General features: G+C 40.7%; 1 protein-coding gene across 3 annotated transcripts in view; it reads right to left on the bottom strand.

Annotated features, from left to right (window-relative positions):
* AUTS2 (activator of transcription and developmental regulator AUTS2) overlaps nt 1-20,689 on the bottom strand; it is a 793,740-nt gene that overhangs the window by 424,082 nt on the left and 348,969 nt on the right. For all 3 annotated transcript variants that reach the window (XM_054394316.1, XM_054394317.1, XM_054394318.1), the window contains exon 3: nt 4,545-4,646. In XM_054394316.1, the coding sequence (XP_054250291.1) occupies nt 4,545-4,646 (102 nt within the window). The remainder of the gene's footprint in view (nt 1-4,544; nt 4,647-20,689) is intronic.

The raw sequence follows: 20,689 nt of genomic DNA, 5'->3' as shown, positions 1-20,689 counted from the left end.
AATTTGATTGCACTGCCGAGGAATTAACATAATGCAACAAAGCATTTAAGCACCCAACCTTAGACACACAAACACACACATACACACCCTCGCGTACACACACACAAAGCAGCAGCCGCTGCGGCCGATCAGCTTCTGGCACACAGATACACTCAGAGCTTTGCTGCTGTTATTCTGCTTTAGATGCAACCAAGATTACTGGGGATATTCTGGAGAAGGGAAAGTACTAAGGATTTCAGAACACAGAACCCAAAGACTGTTTCTCGATTTGTCTGTCTTTAGATTCGGTAAACAGGTGGGAAGAATGGGAGACAGAATTGAAAATATCCCATACTGGAGGTCAAATCTGTGAGCTGTCCACAGGATCACACTGCTGGGGATAGACACCTTTCCTCCCTAGGGCAGGCAGCAACAGGCCTGGTGAGCAGGGCACTCCAGGACTTACTCCTCATTGATACCTCACCATACTCAAATGCAAAGTACACAACGCAGTAGGAGCACACCAGGTGAAAGGGAAGCACTCTCAATAGAGTGTGTCAGCTTTTGAGACTTCATGATGAAACTTTTAAGGTAGGGGGCAAATGGAAAAATTGCTGTCCCACTCCTTGTTCAAGAATTGGAGTGATGTTCCATACAGAAATATACCAACAGTATCTCCTGGCTTGTGACCCCTTGTTTAGCAAAAGCAAGCAGAGGCAAGGCAGTCCACACTTCTCTTGTGTGGCAAGAAGGGAAGGCCTGTGCTGCCTCCCAGTTGATGGCCATGTGAGAGGCTCTTACTATACATCTCCTCAATGAAAGCCTAAAACTAATACCAGAAGCAGCTGAGAGTGGGGCAGGGCTGAGAGTGCCCAAAGCAGCTTGTCAGCCCTCTGCAGTCAGTGAAGATTTGCACTGCCACAGCATCACTACTAAAACAATGAGTAAAGTTCATTTTGCAGATCTCATATTTTTACCAGGACTAGCAATGTCTTCACAGATGAATGTGAGCTTCAGTTCCAGGGGAGATCATGAATTTAGGAGCATGCACCACAGAAACCAGGAGTTGTTCTGTTTTTCATTAGCAAATAGGTGGGTGAACCCCTGAATACTCTTGTGTGTTTACCATACAGGTTAGCTGTAATTCTCACGTTTTCCTCCTGGCTGCTTTGTAAAACATGGCTAAAAAAGTACCCCAGGCATTTCAAAGTGGAAGACTCAATTAAAACTAAGTATATACAGAAAGATGAGGAAAACAAGTTGACTGAGCTCCAAGCTGAGGAAAAGAGAAAGCACTGCCATCTTGTCTCCAAGCAAAATCTCAACAAAATGAATTCTACTACTGGCAAGATTTTGATGAGATTAAACTGACTACAGCACCCTATATATAAAGGAGGAGCAGCTCTCCAATTTCTCTTTAAGGCCCCTGGAGCTACCTCTGCCTATAAAAGAAAAAACAAGTTGTCATTCCAAAAAGATACTTTATAGGGGAGAAAGGCAGAGAGAAATGGGTTTATGCAATTCAAAAGGGGACATGTAGCAGGGCACTGTCAAATGCTTGCAATGGAGGATTCGAGCAGTCATTATTATCCCTAATCTAGCAGAGGTCAAGTTCTCTGCTAATTATGTTCTCTCACAGAGGAGCGTGTGCATGTGTGTACACGTGTGTGAGATGAAGACAAAGAAAGGAGTTGATGGAAATCAGTCTCACTGCATTGCCTCTGACAAGGACATAGGATATTCCTCTTCCTGCTGTCTGATGCTATTTCAAGCCTCATTACGAGAAAAGTCTCCTGTTTAACACGGTCTTTTCATTGAATTATCCTCTTCTCATTTTTGACCACCTCTTTCGCAAATGCTGCAAATTACCTGCTTGGATCTCATTAGCCTGGAAAGGAGTCATCCCTTGTAAACACACTTTGCATCAATCTGCATTACTCAAGGACTGCAAGTACAGTTACAATATGCAGAGCTGAAAGATATCTGACAGGAGAGGGAATGAAGCCACTGACATGTCAGTTTGCAACTGGATATTCATTATATTATCTCCCTCGTTCTGCATCTGTCACTGAGCTATCACTTAAGCTCCACATTAAAGCTCGTGAAGATAACATTTCTGTTCCAACAGCTTACTTACAACCAGGGATTTGAAAATTGATCACCCACTTCGAGTATATGCTCTTCATTCATTATACATATTTCCATACAGTAGCCATCCTTAATCCTACAGTGCTGTCAGGCTACATCGGTGGAGATCCATTATATTACATGTCCAAAATTTGCTTTCTCACCTCAGGGTTAATCTGCCTAAAATACTTTGTATTTTCGTTCTACCTTCTATTGACTGCTCAACTTTTTGTGTATTTTTCCTGACAAAATAGTTGTAAAAACAGAAAAGGATCTTCAGAGCAAAACTTACTCTTTTGTCTGTGGTTTTTTTCTGGACAGCAACTGGTAGCTATCGTTAGACAACTCACTTCTTCAAAAGATATTATTTAAAACAACCTTATTAAGCTCCTGATGCATCTTTGTCACTAGAAGACAGCTCAAGGTGGGTTCATCTATAGCTGGAAGCATCACCACCACTCTGTAAGGCCTTGCCATGTGATAACATGGGGTGTTTGTCTTTGGGACAGAGACATGCAGAGTGTATTTTCTTTCTGAACTGAAAGTCTGGGGGAGGCCACCACATACTCAGGTAACATAAGAGTTACCTTGTGCATGTTTTTCAAATCTCAGCTGAACTGGCAACACCAGAGCAGAGACAGATCAAAGCATAAAAGAACTTTTTTATCAAGTAAAACATATATTATGTATAACATTTTTGAATACACATTTTCACATTTTAGGTTCCTTTTGAGCAACTTCTGAATCCCCATGTCCTCAGGTGCGCTAGGGAAGTTGATTTTGCTCTCCCCTTCCTTCTAATTCACCATAATGCCAAAACTAAGTCTTTTAAAAACATCAGAGGAAAATTTGAATGGTGGAAGGGGAATCAGGGCTCTGCTGTTATGCCAGGTCTGACACTGCAATCCTACGAGCTGCTGGGAAGCTCAAACAAGCCTCAGAGTTCTCTACTCAGTGCCCTGCAAGGAAGTGACAAGGCCAAATTAAAACCACATTTATAAGGAACTGTGAATTGTTTTGCTGAAAGGTGCTGGGTAATTGTCAAGTTCACTGCAGTGACTTCTCAGCTTCCATAGGGTTGGAGTGAGATAGGATGGCAACGGTGACAGGCTGACAGTCAGCTGCCATCTACTGCTATCTATACAGAGCATTTCCTCACTACCTCCTCTGGTTTCACTCTCCTCTTCCAAAGATACCTTACAGCCCTGACACTGACCTCACCTGACAGCTATGAACAGAAGACTCTGAAGTGTCTAGCTGAATGTACCAATAAAGGTTGGCTCTGGGGAAGGAATGAGCCACTAAAATGACATGACAAAGGGATGATGAAAGAGTGCTATAGATTTCACCTCTTCACAGAAAAAGAAAAATAATAATAATAATAAAAAAAAAAGCCAAAACCACCCCAGGTGGCTGTTCCAGTGATATGCACAACTGCTAAAAATTGCTAAACAAAAATCGTTAGCTGTGTGCCTTCAGGCTTAGATTTGCACAAGGAAACAGATCCTTTACAAAGGTATTTCTTTTCATGTCTGCTCAATTCGGTTTTATTGGATTGGCCTATAGAGGACACCATCTGGTATCTGTCATCCAAATCTACATGGACATGCTATGGATAAAATCCCCGTCTCCAAAATGTGGGTTATTTAAAAGTAGGGCCAGATTGCTGGCTGATACAAATCGGTCTGACTGATGTAGCTATCCATGCTTTTACCAGCAAAGGATCTGACCTACAAAATCCCCAATTTACATACTCATTTGGGACAGGGCTGTCTTTATATTCTCATGTAGCACAGAGGACCCAGAGCTGTGAATAAAACACTCAAGGATTGCGATGGTACACATAATAAATAATAATCCAATTGCAGGAACAGGAAGATCTCTGCAGTCATTCCCATGTCAGAGTAACTCATGTGTGTCATTCAATGAACAGTCAGAATTCTCCAACAGAGAAAAACAGGCTCCACAGAGCTGCCATCTTCGTATCTTCCACAGCAGTTTGGGTAGAGCAATAAAGGAAAATCTTATGCTATTGTTGGCCATGTTTTATCTATTCATTACATATAAATTAACTGAGTCTCTCTAGAGACTCTAATACTTATCATAAAGACAGTATTTAGCCCAAAGAAATACATTCTTTTCCTTCCCCACTTGGGGTTCAAAGAGGCCATCCCACTTCTCAACTAGCAGAACATTTTAAATATTCCAAAATGAAAGAATGTTTTCACACAGACAGACACTAAACCAAGAATTAAGAAGTTTACTGAATTGGGGCAGGATACCTAAGTAACTTCTTCCTCTTCCAACCCCCCCAAAAGGGAAGAGAATTTTAGTAAGAAATGTTCCCAAGAAACTACACCCTGTTATGACTTAGACCCCTCAGAAAACTGCAGGAGGGGTTAATCAGAGCAGTATTTGGCTGCAGAAGTTTCACTTACGTCACTGAGTCTTTCCCGAGAGCTGCTCCGATGGAAACCTTTCGATTCCCCACTGGCGCTTTCGCTGTCACTGTCTCGGCAACTGTTTTGGCCTGGCTTGAGCTGCAGGAAAGAGAAAAAAACAAAGAGAGCAAAAGTTTAAGCCTTGTCCACTGCTGCTCTTTAAGCCTACCCTACATCCAAAGCAAGCAACGTTTATGTGGTGCTTGTGGCACTGCCATGGTGAAGCCTTGGTGATGAGTCAGCATCTTCAGGAGACCACGAATGCAGAGAGCAAAGCAAAGCAAGCTGCTGTGCATTACAGCTCATGTGCAGGCTCGGAGCCTGCAGGAAACCACAGTTATGAAGACCTTCATTTTGAGAACCTTTAAACTGCTCAAGTTATTTATGCCATAGATGCAGTTATTAAAGTTAAGATCGTGTTGAAGCATGTGCAGAACCAATCCCTCCCTCATTACACCATGAGTATTGAGGATCTAAGATCAATGGAAATCTCCCCAGGGGAAGGAGGCCTTTTGCTGGGCCAGCCCCTAACAACATTGCCTGGCACTATAAAAAATTTTTGACTAACCTCAATGTTCATAAAACAGCATGATCTACTTAATAGGTATCAGATTGTTTTTTTGCCATTTCAAACCAACTTTAATGAACTTTACTGGCATTGTCATAAATAAAAAATACCAAAAAATTACAAACTACATTTTCAATACAGTTGAGAACACATCTGCTTTCTCTTAGGCACAATCCTGCTGTGGATTGTGCAGGTCAACATGTTACAAAAGCAGCATACTGAAGGTCTTTTCCAGCCTAAATGATTCTAAGATGCACCATAGTGTACAATACACACATGCTCACAAGCACATACAGATATATACAGCATGAGGAAGGTATGAACTACATCCACTGCAATGCTGAGAAGGTATATGCTTGGGTTTGCCTATCTGTTCCTCTGGCTTGGATGCATTAAAACATGGGTTTAGCCTTGTTGCTTCTTTGCTTGATCTACCTTCCTGTGAAGACTGGTTACTCCTGAGGTTAATAACTGGCAAAGAGTCAGTTTCTGAAACTTAGATTTAAAATCACATACATAAATCTGGCAACAGAGGTAAATGGAGAGAAAATAGTTGTTGAGGTACCTAATGAAGTATTTTATGAGACACCTACTACACAATGTTCATATAACAAATGCCAGACACCTCCTCCTTATTCTAATTATTAATATTCATAGTAATCTCCATTAGACTGTACAAGGATAAAAACACTCATCTGCATTTCATGACTGAAGACCAGAAATTCCTTCTCTATGAATTATCTCCATTCATTTTTTCCCCCATTTTCTTCTATACCTTCTCATTTTTCACCAGTTCTCCCCAAAACATGCTGCACAAGTACACACAAAACCTCCCAAACATACTCTTTTATATGTGCACATAAGCAGGACCCTTCTGCTCTATTTCCCAGCTGTACATTCTCAGCTGTACACACTGGTCATCCATCTACACTGCTTTTCTCTCCCAGGTTCCTTAAAGCAGTGTGAAAAGCATCTTCACCCCAATGGTTATCATCAGCTTCTCCTTATCACTGCAAGAACAAAACCCATCTCTAGGTTTGGTCTGTGTGTGCTGCTTCACCTTCATTCCCTGATTCCCCTCATTAGTAAAAGGGAGCTTTGGATGCTCTGTGTTACTCAAAAGGAAGGAGAAAGTACTTAAAACTACAGGCTCAGACACACAATTGAGTTGCAATGCATGAGCACAACCGCAAAATATGGCACAAGTGTACTTCTCAGCTCAAAGAAAATGTAACATAAGAACTAGAGCTATTTGTCAAACACTTACAATTTAATAAATAGGAGAATTATTCCACAGCTCAGCCAGAAAACCTCAAGTAAAAAGATTTTTTTGTCTATTTCAAGTGGAACGGTTTATCAGTCAGATCTAATAGATCTAGGTAGCATTTTTTGGAGGCAGAGAGGAGGATAACAAATTCAAGCACTCTTATACTTCATCTATAGCTCACAGATCTTATCTAGGACCACTGTGCACTGTAATTTTATGGTCCCAGGTTTAAAATTTAACTACCCAAAGGAAACTGGATCAAGTTTCCCTGACTCAGTCTTTTGTCAACATCCGCTTGATGATGGAAAAAACTCATACAGTAACTGGGGCCTGAAGAGGTTTTTCCAGTCTCAAATTTTATTTTAGAACCTCTATTTATTTTCTACACAATTCTGACACATTAGTTACTTTCTAACTAATCACAATGACTCATTTTAAACTTCTTCTACATTGCAAATCCCAGCTATTTACAGAGAAGAAGAAGAAAAACTCAGCAGGTGTCATTTTTGTAGATATGATTTACAGGGAACAAGAGAATATGACCAAGATATCTGAGCCTGAAACTCTGTAGGAACAAAGTGAACTGTGTATACTAGAGAGTGAACTCAGAACTAAGTCCAAGTTAAGATTTATAAGCTTTCCATATTTTCCTTCATTTTTTTTCCAAGCTGAGTTTCTCCATGTGCCAAACTCTTGAGGGTTTACATTTTATTCCAAAATCCATCAATCTGTGTTAAATTAAAAAAAAAAAAAAAAAAAAAAAGCATGGAAATGTGCCCATTGTCTTCTTTTAAGAACCTAAAGTTACACACAAACACACATGGAACACTTAATGTGAATAGGCAATGGTTCATTTCCATCTCCTTGCACAGATTCAACCACTTAAAATTAAAACAACACTGAAAAAATGTACTGCTGCTCAAAAAGTTCTGCAGATAAGAGACCGGATCTTTAATTACACTGCATGCTTTTGGGGCATTACTCTGGGGCACAGGGGAACCCTAAAAACAGTTTCCTCTTGGAAATGCAATTGTCCTCCTTGGAGAACACTTTGAGTGCCACACTGATGACTCTTGTTCTTGTACCATTCCTGTCAGGGCTCCCCATGCAAAGAGCAAAACCAGCATGAATCTCCCACGATGTCTACTGAAGTGTCTCTCTGAGGAGTCTCCTGCATTAACCCAGACACTACTCTTCTAATTTGCACTGAGCAGGGAAAGAAGAAGAATTTGCAAAAAGCAAATTTGACTCCACACTTTCAACACACGGTGGGGGTGAATTTATCCATGTAGGGATTGATCCACTGAGTCTTACAAAGAAGACATTTTCTAGCCTGAAAGCACAAACCTCTAAAACCATTGAGTGGCTGACTCAAAGAATTTGCACAGCTTCAAGTATTCCCCAGGTGTGAGAGATGGGGTACAGGCCAAAAAAGTGCTCATCAGCAACCCAAGACCACCTTCCCAGGACGAATGGCATGGAGCCTGGTGCCACCTATGTCCTCCAATGCTTTATAGGAGATTTTGGTCGTTTTTAGAATCACCACATCGTATTTCTGTAAATTGTTTTATTGCATTACAGAACCTATTTATTTTAGTTTTTAAGTTTTAAGTTTTTAGGTTTTTAGTTTTAAGTTTTTAATAACTTTAAATCTATTGGAGGATGCTAAAAAAAGACAAAACAGAAGTGGATAACTAGATAATAAAGTAAGAAAGGAAAAGCTGGATAGCTGAACTGCTGGGCTGGGACTGAGTTGGGGAGGAAGAAGGTGTTTTAATTTATATTTCTCACTATCCAAATCTATTTCAGTTGGCAGGAAATTAAAGCAGTTTTCCCTAGGTCAAGGCTGTGTTGCCTTTGATGGTAATTGGTGATCTCAAGCTTTTTCTTCTCTTTTTCTCCTATTGACCCATTAAGGTGGGGGAGTGTGAGAGAGTGGCTGAGTAGGACTTTGGTCCTTAGCAGAGGTAAATTCAGCACTCTATAGTTTGGTGAATAGCACTTACTGCTCATAAACTTAGTCAAAATAACCCCCACCAAACATATCACTCTGTGCTGGCTGGCCTGGGAAGTAATGCAAAATAGGTGCTGGAGACTGCCATGAGAGACACACAAAAAGAAGGTTACTGAGGTAGCAGCTGGGGGACAGGAAGAAACATGAGACAGGCAGTCCTAAGAGTGACCATCTGATGAAGAAAAAAAGAGAGTAAGACTGTCTCAGGCCTAAAGGTCACAAAGAAACTAGCTGGGAACTGCCAAGATTATGATTAAACCAAAAGAGATGCAAAATCACCAGCATGAAACCCCTGCAATAGCAAGTGCCAACAGTAACAGTTCTTTCAGGGCATGGAGAGATTTTCAGGTGACTTGAAATCTGATGGGATTGTTCTTGCATTAGGAAAACACTCAGCCCCATTTTATAACAGTGACAGTGCAAACTGACTATTCAGCTGTGTCCAGGGCAGGCAGCTCTCTGCTATGCTTCCTTCTGTCATTCAATGTTAAAGGTTAAAGCAGACCTCAATATTCAGGCTTAGGAGGAGGAGAGCTCTACAGGAATAGCACTCTCGTTCTTACATTAGTCAGACACTTCTGTGAAATGAAAGGATGGGGGGCATAAGCCATCAAACACTCCTAAGGATAACCCATAACAACATGGCTTTCTGTTGCCTTTTGTCTCAGAAAGGAAAAGAATGAAGGACAGAGATAGTCGATCATGTTAAGAGGCATAAGAGAGGATGAAAGGACAGCTGAGCCCTAGACTATGGAAAGCATCATCCTCTCAGGACCTCAGTTGTCTTTGCTGGATGCTTAAACCACTTTAGATAATTCCATAGCAGTAGTGCCTGGTTAGCACACAACAAAAAGCAAAATAAATAAGCCTACTAAGAATTCGGAAAAAGCCTTTTCCACAGAGCTTATATATCATGTCAGAAACATACTAATGTGGCTCTTCTGAGCTTTTTTTCCTTTCTTTCTTTTTTCCCATGATATATTTTAATTTAAAACCCCATACCATTTGGCAGCAGTACATCTACAGTATAGTTTTGAGGCGCCTGAATTTCCACACCATATGGAATTAAAGGATTATTTTGCTACATTATACTTTAAAGTTATGAATACCAACACTTCTCCCTATGATGGAGCAGTGAGCAAGCTAAGCCTTTACCCGAGTTCTAGAGAAAGAGGGAAGGCATAACCCTGCTGCAGGGAAGGGAATTTTAGCCTTTTAGTTCTGCCTGCTATTCTGTATTCACATAGCTTTTGCAAGGGTAAGCCAATCTCAGACTCTTCTGATCCAGCTTCTACCTGGTTGAATATACTCTCTAGCTCAGATCAGCTGGTGAGCAGACTGCCTGCACACCATTAGCAATGCTTTCTGACTTCAGGAAGCCTGAACAGGTACAGCCCAGTCCCAAACCCACAAGAGTAGTTTGTCCTGACCAGGATGACAGCCCTAGACCATACAAAGTCATTTCTACCTGCTCCTTCATCTACACAGAGCTTGACTGTGCTTAATCTCTGGGCTTTTCCTACCAGCCCAGACTCAAGCCAGGCTCTGAAGATGTGATTTTTTTGTTGCTACTTGCAGTCACACACTTTTCCCAAGTGCTGCACACCTGGATCTAGGCAGAAGCACAGGCAGATCGGGCAGCTGGTGACAAGTGCAGGCTGCTCTGGGTGGCCAAACGCCAGGAAACAATGGCCAGTTCAGCCTGTGAGAGAAAAGAAAGCCTGGCTGAACCCAGTGAGATCATAGAATCAGTCAGAGTTGGAAGGGACCACAAGGATCATCTAGTTCCAAATCCCCCTGCCATAGTCAGGGACACCTCACACTAGATCAGGCTGGCCAAAGCCTCATCCAGCCTGGCCTTAAACACCTAGTTAACAGGCTGGATTTTCTCAGCATGATGTACCATGAACCCATCACTGTCTCCTCAGGGTTCAGAAAGCAGCAGGAGTTTGGATTGCAGAACACAAGCAGGAGGGAGGGTGCTGGGCAGGTGGGACAGCCTGCATGCACTGCCATTCTGCATGGTCACAGGGGAGGGGGAAGATGAGCTCCTTGGCACTAGCTTGGCTGTGTCCTTACAGCTCCAAGCAATGGTGCCACAAGCGCAGGGAGGGAGACAAAGTGGTGGGCACAATATGCTGGTGTGAGGTGGTGGGGGACAGGCAAGGGATGGACCACTGAAGCCTCTTTAGCATCAGATGCCTCAGAAGTTAATGCACCAGGAGCATCTCCAGCACCTTGCTGTGGAGCTGACCCAACCAAGCCCCTGACTAGTTTTACACAGTTACAGGGTCTTTTAACATAAATATCACCACATCCTCAGAGAAGAGTGGTTTTGATGTGCTCTTAAGGTCAAAAAGCTGAGTGCAGCTCCCACTAAGCCTCACCCACTCACCAGGGTGGAAAAATCATCAGCAGATTAAAATGTGCATTGTAGTATCATTTTGCACTTAAATGAAACATATTTTTCCTTTGAAATCTGTTAACTTTGATATCAAAATATGACAGCTCATGTTGAAGTGTCATTGATGCTGAACGACAGAACTATTGAGTACAGAAATCAGATGCATAACATTGGTGAGGAGTTAAGCATTGCTTAAAGGGTACTGCTTTTTAACTTTTATCTAGAATAAATAAGAAAACAGCTTTATTTTTTTCTGGCCAGCTTGGCTTTCACACACGAACAGCACTGTCTGTGCTACTAAGACCCACAAGGCACAGCCAGATCTACTTTGTAAGTACTGCACCAACACATCCAAAGGAGCCAGACACTGCCCTGCCCAAAAAACACCCACATTGCAGTGTCCTCCATCAGTCAGAAAAGAGTCACAGCAGATTTCACTTAGGACTGAATATTTGATTGCAAAGCAAACATATTTTATCAATGACTGAGAACAAATCTGGCTGTATGAAAACAAATAAAAGGAAAACTGCATAGCAGGAAGAAAAACAAACAACCCACCCCCCAAAAAAATAATAAAAAAAAAAAACAACCAGACACTAGGTAAATCAAGGCTTGATACTTGTGATTTAAATCATGATTAACAGCTGTCATTTAGATACTTCCATTTAAACCTTTCTAATGACATAAGTCAGACAGCTACTTATACAGCACGGACATCACCCAAGGCTTTCATGATGGTTCAACACAGCAAGACCTCTACACTGTGTTGCTAACAAAGCCACGTTCACCTCCACCACATCTGCCTGCCTACCTAAACAGAGCAGCAGCACAAGGAAAGCAAAGCAAAGTTGAGATAATGAGGAAGAATATTTACTGTACACAACTTTAGGCAATAAATACGAAAAAGAATTCACACCGCATGTGGACTCTGAACAGCATTAATACAAAGACATTTTTCACACCAGGGAAGAAAAATCTTGTTACCTAAGAGATACAATAAAACATGAGGAGAGGCTCTCTCAGTAGGTTTTGATATATAATCTTACAACCACTAATGCACAGGCTCCAAGAAACTGTCTGCTGTGCAGGATCAGGGCCTACATGCCATCATCCTGGGATCTGACAGCCTTATAGAATAAGCAGCTGTACTTTGCACACCTGGATAGTAACAGTGTAGTGAACCAACAAAGACCATATCTTATCTTTTGTTTCCTTCCTGCCTCTACTGAGAAGAAAAAGTAATTTTCCTCCTCCAAAATTCTTTTTATGAAAACAAGAATAAACACACATGCAGATTTTTCCAATTTCCTGTTGATAAAAAAGAATAATTCTAAATCTAATAGAGCTTGAACAAATAACTATGAACAATTACCTAATTAGCTCTGTGATACAGAACAAGGGTGTCTTTAACTTACTTATTCTAAAGCACTGTTGGTCATTTCCTGCTGCCTTTGAGCTGATCCAGTGTCTGCTGCTGCACTTGTTTAGTACATTGGAGTAGAGTAACTCATCCTCACTAGCCTTAAATGGGAGAGATTCTACTGAAAAGAAATGGAGCTACACCCCTCTTTCTCCTGGGGAGAATTGGCTATTTAGCATTGTTATTACAGCAACACCAAGTGATCATGTTCTGCTCACAGCAGCAACAGCAGAAGCAACATAGGCTAAGAATAAATAGCATCCTTACCAAAGAGAGGGTGAGGGATAAAGAGAACAGGCATTTATTTCCAGATCCTCTTCTCCTTCATTATATGCTTGGGCACCCTTAGATATACAACTCACAGAAGGTACTCTGAAGTAGCTCTGTAGCTCTATTTTATCTAAGTTACACACAAAGAATGCAGCCCATCATTTTTTTTCCCTGTGCTGTTTATACAGAAATCAAAGATAGATTTGGCATAAACTCATCACACCTCAGAATCATCCATACATTATACAACATATAAAGTGTAACAGACTTGCTCTGTTCCCCAGCCCCTGTTAAGATTGGTATGAAACAGCAAGCTGTTGGCAATTGCACCAAATGAAGCGTATTTCAGCACACTTTAAAAGCTGAATTGCAAAAAAATATAGGCTTCTTCTGACCCTTTGCATTTTGATGGTTGCACAGTGAGAAATATGGCCTTTAAAATTACACCTTGCAAAGCACTCCATTGTACCAATCAATCTCTCCAAGCAGCTTCCACAGCACAGACTGTGCAGGAGAGGGATGAAGAGCAAGGGTCCGGCCGGTCTGCTCGGAGGCAGCCAGAATGGTGGCAATCAAGGAGGAATCGATCTGCCCCTCCCCATCTTTACTCAGCCCTGTTGCTGAAGTAGTTTGTATCCCATTCTGGATTTCCAGAGCTCTCCCTGTGCTGTGTGTCATGGAAAAACCACCTCTGAAACACAGCTTCTGTACTGGGTGCCTACTCATGCCTAGAACAAGTGTGCCATCCTTGTCCACAAGGGATACAGATCATTTCCACCCTGATGTGTAAGTGTTATTCATCTGAGTGATGCCTATTTATGCCATCTATACTTCTTGCTTCTGCTTTGTATGTCTCTAAACCAGATTTTTAACCCCTATGGGCACAGATACAATATTTGAATACATTTGCATATGCACCCCCAAGCCCTGGGAATACCCTACAAGGAGCAGTGTACATGGATTTGCTGCTGAAGCTTCCACCAGGAACTGCTTTTTTTTGTAGTTCCATTTAGGTTTGCCCTTTTAAAAAAGCAGAGAACCAAGCTGGCAGGTTTTACCTCAACATTCTGCCTAAGAAGAGTCTGTTTCAGAGCACTTGGCCACATTGTGTTTACAGATCCATCTCTTCAGTAGCACGGAGTCCAGCCTGTGGTCTTAGGGACATTGTCCTAGTTTCAGCCCTAGACTTGTGAGGAGTTCTTTGTTTCTTGTACAGAAAAGGTCAGGTGAGGTATGAAGGTAGAGGCAAACACTACCTGTGCTCTGAATCTTTGGAAAGAGGAGAGGAGAACAGAAATATTATCCCATTTAGTTCAGAGTGTCTGACATCCAACACCCTAAGGACACTGCTTGGCCTCTGGTTGACTTTGAAATGTATAACTTACTGGAAGAATACTTAAGTAAGAAGATAAAATGAAGCACATGATGGAACAAAAGCAAACAGGCCAGGCTGGAAAATCCTAACAGCGCTGCAGCTTTATAGCTCTCTGCAAATTCAGCTAAAGAACCTCCATCTGTTTTAATGAGGAAAAACATCAAACCAAGGTAGTTTCTGTAAAATTTCACTCGTTTCAGGGCCACAGGATGGCTGCTCCTCATGTGCAAAGGAGATGCAAGACGAGATGAGACCTTTTGGAAACATCTAAAGATGTGAAGCAGCTCCAAGAACCAAGCCTGAATAACACCCAAATGACAATACTTGCTTCACCTGAATTAATTCACAGCTACCATCATCCTGTTTTTCCTCAACACAGACCACTAAACCTGACACCCAGTTAACATTACAGAAGTAAATAAATGTCCTGAAGGAGGAAGTATCAGTATTCATGGATGGACCTCAAGATGCTTACCACTGTTGACATAAAAGAGGCCTGTTATTTCATAGTTTGATATAAGCCCTGAATAAATATTTAATAACCTGGTTGCATAAATAATGATTTGAAGGTTGAGCTATTGGCTTAAAAACATAATACTATTTTAAGCCCTTTAACTGGCCAGCCACATAAATTATTCACACTTTAAAAGTCATCCTGTGGTCTCTGTACAAGGAGAAACTAGGAAGTTGTAACTATAATGACAAAAGCAGGGCAAGATCAATCAAACCACATGATCTCTAACACAAACAAGCAGCAATTAAGCAGCAATCAAGACCAATATGACTGTGGTTGATGTCCTTTTATGCCAATATTCTGAGTCTAGAGAGCAAAACTTAATAATGTTTTGCAATTTATCAAGGGAACCATAACTCTGCTCTCTGTGACTTGGCCAAGAGGCTATTATGATAGTATTTCTCTGTAATTTAATAATGTGAAGGGAAGGGGGGAGGAGTAAAAGCATTTGGACATGTAACTCACATCTATACATATTGTATTTTCCCCTTGCTTGAATGACAGAAGCAAAAGTCATAACAACATACCTCGGTACCAATTTGTTAGCAGAAAAGGGGAGCTGAAGTATCTGGCAAAGAAAAATCTATTTGAAAAAGCACAGAAGGGAAAGGAATGAACCATCTGAATTCATTAGCAGCTGTCATTGATGTGGAGATGAGTTTAGAGATGAAGAGAAGCTAGTCATCACAAATAACTCAGGAGAAAAGCAAAGGGAAGACCTGTTGTTTAAACTGTTTAACTCTGGATTAGCTTCTGATAGATGGCAAGTTGCCACTTAGGGGAACCATCCTGTTAGACAATCCACCCTCTTTGGATGGAAGCTCTTTGAGTAAAATAAGGGATCTCAGCATTTCAGGCAGTGGATGGGTTGCTGGCAGGCTCAGGTATTGCTCTGTGTGGCACAAATCACAATTTTCCTGTACCTGAGACCATAGTTTCACAGCATCTCTTCTGCTCAAGGAGCCCAACCCTGCTGTTACCCACTCATTCTGGGTGGCTTTTTCCCAGACCCCTGAGACTCTCTGGGTAGTATGGCTGCAGCTGATGTTGGGGCTTTGCAGGGTTAGAAACAACCAGCTTATTTATTTTTCTTCTACATTCCCTGGAGTGCTTCTAACCCAGACGAGTTCTTCAGTTTGGCACAATGATGGTGGGAAGGGGTGGCAAAGACTCAAGACACCACCAGGGAGAAAAAAGTAAAAAAAAAAACAAAAACACAAAAACGAACATCTGAAGAATTACACATCCTTAAATGACAGTCTGACTTCATGTCTTAAATCTTGCTGAATTTTTGTGCTGGACTAACCTAATAAAAGCTGCAGCTGGTTTGAAAAATTCAGAACACCTCCTAACACCAGTTTGTTGGTGGCTTTTTGGCTTTGCTCTATGTTCTTTCTGGACCAATTTTCTCTCTATTTTTTTTTTCCCTGCCTACCCCTCTTGCTCTTTCATTCTGAGAAATAATGTAAGATACATTGTAGCACCCTGCTTTCACTTTGGACTGATTTTTGCCAATTGAAATAAGTCTCCCTATTTTATAAATGTCAACAAATCTCCTGGTACGTCTTGGAATCTGTCCCTTGTCAACAGTGACCATTGTGTGATTTATTGTTTGATAGATTTGATGAGCTGGTGGCCTCAGTTCAAGTTCAAAACCAGCTTTATTTCGAGCAAATCATTCTGCCATTGTGTTGGCAGCCTCAAACAGATAGGCAAGGAATCAGGAGAAGATCCAGCACCCAATGAAATCAAGGGGAAAATTTCAACTGACTTCAGGAGATACAGAATTCATTTAGGGAACTGGGTGCTCACTATAATTACCTGACAGACTACTTCTGTATCTTACACTGATAAAAACACCACAATTTAACTGCTCTGTCACATGGTTTAAAACTGTACTAAACTTACCCATCTTGAAAATACAGTCATGTACTGGGTAAGTGGAGTTTTATTATTGTTTTAAGATAAGTGCAAAATCCTCTAACACAGGACTGCTATCAAATTATGGTTACTTGAATTAATCCTCATTCTGCCATTTAATAATCTGTAAAGTGCTTATTCAGGAAAAGGTCAAAAATCACTTGGAAAGATGTGTTAATGGTTCTCTAAGTAATGTTTAGACTTCCTGAATGAATTTTCACACTGAAGTCAGGTAGAAGCAGTGTTACAAAATGCATTGCAAATTGTGCTCTTCACAATGGTGAGCTGGGTGTACGTACAGGTTATGGCCTCCCCTCAAGACACCACTTAAACACTCGGTTAAATTCCTCTCAGCTGAATTTAAAAGAAAAAAAAATTACAAGCACATCTTAGATCACTATTGTGCTGGAAATATGGTTGATGAATGTTATCACAAAAAGGAATATTTACCTAAAATCTGGACCTGGAAGAAGCCCATTACTGTTTATCTGTATGATTAAAAAAAATAACAAACCCAACCTTCCCAAAATAACACAAATTGAAGCCCTAGAAACTGTCAAACCTAACCCCCCCCAGACCCTAATTCTCCCAAAACTCAATACTAAAAAAAAAAAAATCCAACAAAAACCCCCAAACCAACAAAAAAAAACAACCAAAAAAACCCAACCAACAACAAAATATCAAGCAACAGCAAAAAAACCTCCAAGCAACAGCAAAAAAACTCCCAACCAACAACAAAAAAATCCCCAACAACAAAAAACCCCAACCAACCCCCCAACCAACAAAAAAACCCCCAACCAACAGCAACAACAAAAAAAAAAAACCAACCAACAACAACAACAAAAAAACCCCAACCAACAACAAACACAACAAAAACCTAAAATTTATAAAATATCAACAAATAATCGAAAAAGAAAAGAGATAAGAAGAACCCACATGGAATCCCTCCTGTGCTTTTAAATATTTGGGCTTTAAAACGACCCACAAGACTTCAAAATTAAGTATCAGCATGTGAAAATGTACCATATTACAGCTTAAATCAACCATTATACAGGCTCAGCAAGCATCAGCACACTCCTCCTATGCACTAAAAATCGTCAACTTCTCCTTGGTGAATAATCATTTGTGAAATAAAGCAGGCATGCAAAATATGGGTGGCAGGCAGCAAATGCTGATATTTGGGGCACCAAGGTGTTTTAAAATTGTTTTGCACTTTTGCATCCAGTGAAATCTCAACAGATCAAAGTTTTGCAGACAAGAGAAAAAAAAAAGAAAAAAACACCAAAAAAAAAATAAGGCCACAAAATTAATAACTATTTAAGTATTCTGTTTCATCATGATAACAAACAGATGGTTTTAATATTCTAGAGGCTAATTTCTGAACAATTAAAAACACAGCAAGACATTAACATCTAATGAAACATTTTAACTACCAGTATATGCATCTGCCATTAATTTCCACACAGTAAGGTCTTGGTTCTCTTCAATCTGTTCTTTATTAAGGAAAGTTTTTCCACTCTGAATTTAGTGAAGTAGAGAATTAACAACTGTTTTCAATCAGCAATCAGCATGATATTTCGCCAGTGTGCATTGAAACCGTCCACACTATCAGACATAAATTTACTCCTATGATAGCTTTGATCTGCACGCTGAGTAGAGATGTTAGAAGGGAATTCATTTTCTAATTCCATCTTCATTGAGAACATAGGAATTAACCCTTCACAGCTCTCATGTCCCTTTTTATCTAGTTCAGATAAAGGACACCTACTTAAAATGTTATGGCTTATGCATTGCTTACAGTCTAGCCAAAACCAAACTCATTTCAGGAACCAATGATAGCATTCTCATGCACACTGTATTGAAATGAAGCTCTTCAAAGGCAATGAGAATCCTATATTTATGAGCTTCTAATTTGTATTTCCTTTGCTCATTTGTGATAAGAACATAAGGTAGTATCATCAAAGCTCTACCCATGCAAAAACTGGTTGCTACCAAAAAAAAAAAAAATCTCTACACCACAGACATGAAGCTAATTCATGTTTTCCCAATCAGATATGCAGCTTAGAACCACTGATGAATTTTCAGCAGGTCTTCCCAAATTTGGCAGGTTAGGATTTGAATTAAGCTAATTTAAAATAATTGTCATTTCTCCCAGGGTCTGGCAAAGGCTGATGTTGTTCAGTATTTGCTTTCGTCAATAAATGAGCCCTGTAAATAAATACCTCTGAGAATAAACTCAGACATCCTCCCTGATGGGTTTGAGCAGCATGCTTGCTGTCCATTGAATGTGTAAGGCAGCTCAGTGTCTTTGGTTTTCAAAGGGGTTAAGAGAGCAAGTAACTAGGAATGACTTTAACAGGAACCACATTCTGTCCAGGTTCCTGTTTTGCTTTTAATCATGTAAGTTATGTAAACATGGAATTGCAAGACTAAACTAATAAATGCAGAAAAACAGCCTTGAGAAAACATAGATTTAGGGAAGGAGTTAGCTGCAGGACCCTGCCTCTTAAATTAATTTTGTGATGTTCAGTTGGACACCAAGAAATGTCTCCTTTACAACTATGCAGAGCAAGAGAGTCCAAAGTCCCAGGTGCTGTTTAAAGTCACGAAAAGCAGAATCATGAACCTGGGTCTTCCACCTGCCAATTGATGCCCTACCAATGGGGCATTGCCTGTTCCAAGATATCTCTCTCCCTGTAATTAATGCCAGAAATAACACACTGGGCTGAACATACTTCCAACAATAGCTAGATATTTCCATAAGAGACCACCTACACTAAAAACACATCACATCCTTGTTGCACTCTACTCTGAGTGCTCATATCCATCTCAAAGGCTCAGCCTGAACAAAGCAGCCTCTTTGCCTCCATACTTCATCCAGAGAGGCTGAGAACACCCACAAACCCATTTGGAATTCAGGTTTCCAAAATCTGGAACCAGAACAGCAGTTAAGGTAGGAAAGGACATGAAAGATTAATCATTTGACTTCAAGCTCTGTCGTCGCTGTGAATTTCCAGGGATAGGGCTGGGAGTTTCCGATGAGCCTAGCAGAGGCAGGAGCGTAACCCCACTGAAAGACAGAGAGCTTTGGGCTCATTTTATATCCACTTCTGGTTCAGTGAAATACAGCTGCTGTGGTGTCCCTGGGGATGCCATATGGGATTTCAAGAGACCTTTCCAGCCAGTCATATCTGGTTCAGAGAAATGTGTGCACTAAAATGAATGTACTGGGAGTTTGCCATGTAACCATTAGCCATATAACCACCATTAATATACCTTGGAGGCAATGCCTTATTTTTATATGTCAGACAGTTTCAGTACTGTTCAGACACTGTACTTAGTGAGGATAGCACAATATTAAAATGTGAGTTTCATTTTTTTTTTTTTTTTTATGCTCCAAGTGCCTGGATCTACTCTTGGCATGCTACAAAAATAATACTTTTACGATTCAGTTTTTCCATGAAATATTTATAATACAACTATTGAGTGATGGAAGTGCCAGAATATTATTGGTGCTACACTTGAATTCCTGGAGATTGTAAGGTTTTGTTTGGTCTGGCAGCATGGAGGAAAAGCATCCTGCTAAACATCTGCCTCTCACTGGAGAACCACATGGGAAATAAAGACTTTGGGGCAGTGTTGCCTGGAGTATTTGAGTGTTCATCTTACCTAGTGCAGCAGTCTGTGAGCACCAAGGAGTGTCAGCATTATAAAATCACAGAGAACTGGAGAAAGACACAGACTGCAGCAGTCCCACAGCCCATCCCTTTGAGCCCAGGAAGCACCAGTTGTACCTACATCACTCATAACATGCAGACAACCAGCTAACACAGCCCAAACTGTTGCTAAAGACACTCAATGACCTCTGCAAGCACAGCAGGTGAAGTCAATGCTGTATCTCACCACTTTACCTTTAGAAAGCTATTTTCACATCTAATTGCATCTCCTGCCTGCACCCTCACCTTGTCCCATCTATCATGGATATGCAAAACAGATTTTCCCCTTCCTCTTTGCAGCAGTTTCCTAGTGGTTTAAGACTGCTATTAGTATCTCCAGCTCCATTTTCTCTTTTAAAAACTAAATTGCCCAAATTCTTTCAAGCCTATCTAGAGGGCCATGCTATTAGACTTCCTCCATGTACTCTGCATATTTCACTCACTGATTATTTCCTGTTCTGAAGGAAAGCAGCTGCAATATCCATTAGAAATTATCTAATCATACAAGTCCTGTTGGAATAAACTGTGTATTAAATGAAACACATAAGAATGAAATGTGCCTTAAAAGCTGTGGTCTCTGTTTAGACAACACACTATTCAGGCAGGCTTGCCTTTAGACACCTACAAGTAACTGAAGTAATGACCTGAACTGGTCACCACATAAACCTTTTGAA

The sequence above is a fragment of the Indicator indicator genome, chromosome 30 (genome assembly GCF_027791375.1).
Source record: "Indicator indicator isolate 239-I01 chromosome 30, UM_Iind_1.1, whole genome shotgun sequence".
Lineage (NCBI taxonomy): Eukaryota > Metazoa > Chordata > Aves > Piciformes > Indicatoridae > Indicator > Indicator indicator.
This window is presented reverse-complemented; position numbering and strand designations above follow the sequence as displayed.